Consider the following 4827-nt stretch of genomic DNA (forward strand, 5'->3'; position numbering starts at 1 on the left):
ACACCTTTTGATTATATTTACCATGTACTTATTACATTATTTTACATCATAAATACACACCATCCACAGTCTAATTATTATTATTCGATAACATCAGATTTTATGTATTTATGACGTACTGTGATATAGAAAACATACAAATAATATACGTAATATATGTTGAATATATTCTACAATTACTATAATAACATTATTTCATTTTGTATAAATACACACACCTTCTGGTTACGTTTAACATGAATTCATTACATTTATGTACACCATAAATGCATAAAATCTAATTATCGTTCTTCGATAACTCCAGATCCGATGCCAAACATTCGCCAGAGGCACAACCTTCACGAATCACCGTTCTGCGTATCGATCGGTGGTATCGATCGAGGATACCGCGCGGAAACGGGGGAAACAGTCATAACGAAGGTGTAGCCCGAACGGCCATCATAAATTCCACACTGGTTTCGTCTTGTTTACATGGAAATTGCACGACTTACCCCAGCTACTGGCTGTTCTTCCCATAACGGCACCGGTCTCGCTGTTGTAAATAAAAGTCTTCAAAGACTGGCTCGTCGACATGCTCGGCGGTTTCAGGTAGGGGTTAGCCTCCTGGGCCATCATCTTCAAATCCTTGCTGACCATCGCGTCGCTGTGTAAACGATCTCTTTCTTTGTACCTCAATGTGTTACAAATCTACGACACTGTTCACGTATATTATATCGGTTAGCACGGCCAAGTAAGCAGATAAACACGCGAAATGCAAGTCAACGACGAGCACGAAAACAACGGAACGCGTGTAAACGGCGCCGCAGGTTCGCTGGCACCGAAACCGTGAGTTCCTCGAGGTCGGCTGGCAACTTCTCCGCTCCGACAGATGGTTGTTCAGCGCCACCAGATTGACTAAGCACGTTTCGTTCGTGTTCGTGCAGGCTTCTTCTCCGTCTCGTTCTTTACCGTTTTTTTCATCTCGCTTTCTCTAACCCGCTGCCCCTCCTTAGGTCCCCACCATCGTCGTGAAACCGTCCACCGCCATGACGTGTCTGTCCGTGCACGTGCACGGGACAAACGATAGTGTGGCTGGTGTCCCCTTTGCGTGTTGGAGACCATGGTGTCTGCGTCGAAAACGCAGGCCACTTTCACGGGAATTTTCCTAGGAGCGTCTGTCGCAATCGACCTTCGAAAATAGGCACCGGCGAATCTATTTTTTTTAGAACGACCTTCCTCGCGACGCTTCTGACTAACGTGGCGACACCCGTGATTTTTAATGTTTTTTTTTTTTATTTTGGAGTACGCCACGCCTGTATGGTGAGTTCCTCGGGCTTCTATTCGGTGCGAAATTGGATTAAACTGGTTTGTAGTTGCTGAAACGAGGGAGTATGAAGATTTCAATGCGTGGAGGCGGTGTTGCGGTTGAATTGGGTTGGATGTCTGGCTGTCAGAGTTACTAAACTTGATTTTAGAAGTGGAAAGATTCTTCCAACTAAATAGAGATACAAATATAGAGACGGAATTGCCTATTGTGCATTCAATTGTTATTCTTAGGTTTGACTTCTTTTTGATGTCCAAAAGACAATGGAATTCGATAGATCATACTTATGAAAGGACACGTGATGTAGGTGCAGGCGATCTGCAACTCGCGTATATCAGTAGGTTGAAGTTGTATTTATATTATAAATCAAATATTCGTCTGGCACAGTACATCATGTTTTGTTGTTTTAAACATTTTATCAAATAATAATGAAAAAATTATCAGATTCTATTTTCATCTAAAAATGAAAGAATAATAATAAATATAGTATATGTATAAAACGAAAAGTATATAAAGTATACCCGTGCAAAGTATGTAACCGATTACGTATAAACAATAAAATTTTTTTTATCCTAACAAACAAACCATGCACATAAACCGTGCGCATTTCTCGAAAATGCTTACATGAGAAACGATTAATATTGAATTAGTTCATGTTTAATTTTCCAACTGATCATTCGCTACCGTGCAGCTAATTATTCCGGCAAGCTATTTTAAAAGGGTTACATTTAAGGCATTTACAGATATTTACAGATATTTAAGCTTTAATATATATATATTAATTATTATTTCTATTATATTTATTATTATTATATATAATATATTATTTTCTATTAATATACTATAATAGTTTAATACGTGAAAATACATAAGGAAAGACGAATAAAATATATCGAATATCACGCAACTTAGACAAACTCGTTGGAATCAAATTTATACGTTTTTTAGGAAACAATTGGCTGAACGCGTGCTACTCAAAGATAAAATTCCATCCAGTACGACTCGCTTTGCGGCAAATAAGTACGAGTGCTAAGAGGGAATCCACCTGCATAACCCAGTCATTGGTTAGCCATCCCGACGAAGAAGGCTGCGAAAATGATTTCCTTGACTCGATCGTCGAGGAACAAATTGGGGGCTAAGGTCAGACCTCGTGTGTGTGACCTTACTGACTGGAGGCGACTCGTGTGCACAATTCACAGCACTGTACCATTAGTATAGTTACCTCCTCCCTCTTTTCGTCACATCGAGCCGAGTCGTGCTAGCGCGCGCGCGCGCATATATAATGGAGTCATACACGATGACCGATCTGAATTAACCACATCCTGTCCGCTCTGTCGTGTGACATTAATGTCATTGCCGTCGGACTGGGAGGATCGGGCAAAATAGACGGAAGAATCGTCTTAAATGTCTCGACCTCGTACTGACCATTTCCTCTTAAAAAACAGAAATTATAATATGCCGCCTATAAACGACGTGACGCACTGGACTCATTAGCCATATTGATGACAGACTTTTACTGTTCTTAGAAAATCTGTAGAAAAAGTACCGACACATGGTATTAGGAGAATTACTGTCGACTAATTATGAATTTAAGCGGATACGACAATGTAATGGTACGCAAATGAAAGGTATTTTCAAAAAGTATTTATAAAAACAACTGTACGATAGATTGTTTTCAAGTTTTCATTATTTTGTTATCATTTGTTCTCCATTTGAGAATCAATATTTTATTACTGTATACAGAGCATCTGTACTGCCGTGCACAATTCTCAAAAAACTAATTTGGGGAAATCTAACCAGCGCCCTCGCCGAGAAAGTACCCGAGTTTGTAGTGAAATAATTCGTACTATCATTGATAGATGTCGGCACAAATCATTTATATGTGGCGACCTCTACTTCCACGAGACTCAAAGAAAAGCGCGTAGCTTTTCGATAAAGACATCTTCCACCGATAGGCGGGAAAAATCCAGGAAACGCCTAACGCCACCTTTTTCACAGTTTTATCTTCTTCCGAAAAGCGAAGGAGAAAATCAGTTGGTGGATAGCGCTTGCAAAGAGAACATCAAAGACAGTAAAAGAGATAAAGTCGTTTTCTTGTAAAAATCTTACAAAAAAGTGTATATAGTTTATTCTGTATATAAACATATAGTTTTTCTGTGTATAATAAAAATAGTATAGCCGTGTGAAAATCGTGTACATAATATATATATCCTTCCGCGCCTTCTAAATATGCTCCTGCTTAAACGTCGATAAAATAGAACTCGATTAAATCAATTAAACAGCCACATATATGAGCACACACGTCAAGGAAAAGTGCGTGAATTTCCTCAATTAACGTTTTCCATCGGAATGCGGGAAAACCAAGCATATAACAATATAGGGACCGGTCATAGCTGAACCCGGAGAGGAGATATGTCCGCCATATTACGTTGCTATTGCGAATTCATGAGACTGCTAGATATCTGTATAGAGTCTATAGTCTATGGCTAAACGCCCATCCCTATTCCCCGGTTTCCGACAAGAACTTCATTCATTATTGTTAGCAGCAGTTTCCGGAATAGTCCAAAGTAACCGAAAGTTATCCGTGTGATAACCGAATGTACAGAACAAATAGTTTAAATTGCCACCACACAGGGGCATCCAGCCCCTATGAAATGGCAACCAAACCGACAAATCGGCCAGTAAAAGTTGCCGCATAGTAGGAGCAGCTCTACGCGTACTAGGTGACAACCGAACAGACAAACAGGCTAGTATACGTTGCCGCATAGCAGGCGCACATCTGCACCTACCAGATGACAACCGAACTAACAAGCGGACTAGTATCGGTTACTGCAAACCAGGGGCTCCACTGCAGCAAACAAAGCACCCGGGCCAACAAACTGGCTAACTTCGGCTGATATCTAATAGGGCCAAAATCGCGCCTACTTCATGACAACTAACTTTCCTCCACTTATCGTTCAGACCGCGTCGATTACGAGTGACTGACACCAACATTTCGTTTACTTTTCGTTCAGAATGTATTAATCACCAGTGAATAAAACTAAATTTCGGCTCACATTTAAACACGTACTAACACCTTCTAACATCTCCTCACACTTTCTAACATTTCCTGACACCTTTAACACTTCCAGACAGATCCGGGCACCATTTGACACTACCTAACAATTCCTTACACCTATGAACTTCGAAATTCAACCTTCACAGAATAAACATGTGCAGTTCTACACATGTACACATATATCCAAATCCTGCCCTATTTTACTCCTGGTATCAGGAACAAATAAAAATCGAAGAGGTGCCACGGGGAATCCCAGGTACGTATCAAAATTCTGAGGAAATTTTACATTTTGAAATTACGAGAACATGATGTGCGAAGAGGTGGCATACCAGGAGAAATACCAGGTACGTATCAAAATTCTGAAGAAATTTTATATTTTGGTAGCAGGAGCACATGATATGCAAAGAGGTGGCACGAGAAATACCAGGTACGTATCAAAATTCTGAAGAAATTTTATATTTTGGTA

At 40.0% G+C, this 4827-nt stretch overlaps 1 protein-coding gene and 1 long non-coding RNA gene across 3 annotated transcripts in view; one reads left to right on the forward strand and one right to left on the reverse strand.

Annotated features, from left to right (window-relative positions):
* Positions 1 to 873, reverse strand: part of LOC128891704 (sodium/potassium-transporting ATPase subunit beta-2-like) — a 19248-nt gene extending 18375 nt beyond the window's left edge. Inside the window, exon 1 of the mRNA XM_054151430.1 lies at positions 492 to 873. Coding sequence (XP_054007405.1) covers positions 492 to 636 — 145 coding nt within the window. The 5' untranslated portion in view covers positions 637 to 873. The remainder of the gene's footprint in view (positions 1 to 491) is intronic.
* The window catches only part of LOC128891728 (uncharacterized), an 18367-nt gene extending 14408 nt beyond the window's left edge, over positions 1 to 3959 (forward strand). The window contains exon 3 of one of the 2 annotated variants that reach the window (XR_008460901.1): positions 2252 to 3959. This is a non-coding gene — a long non-coding RNA (uncharacterized LOC128891728). Of the gene's footprint in view, positions 1 to 304; positions 480 to 2251 lie in introns of those variants that run through there. The other variant, XR_008460902.1, reaches the window with a different exon arrangement.
* The last annotated feature ends 868 nt before the right edge of the window (positions 3960 to 4827 follow it).

Source organism: Hylaeus anthracinus, unplaced genomic scaffold, assembly GCF_026225885.1.
Source record: "Hylaeus anthracinus isolate JK02 unplaced genomic scaffold, UHH_iyHylAnth1.0_haploid 12002, whole genome shotgun sequence".
NCBI classification, from domain to species: Eukaryota; Metazoa; Arthropoda; class Insecta; order Hymenoptera; family Colletidae; genus Hylaeus; species Hylaeus anthracinus.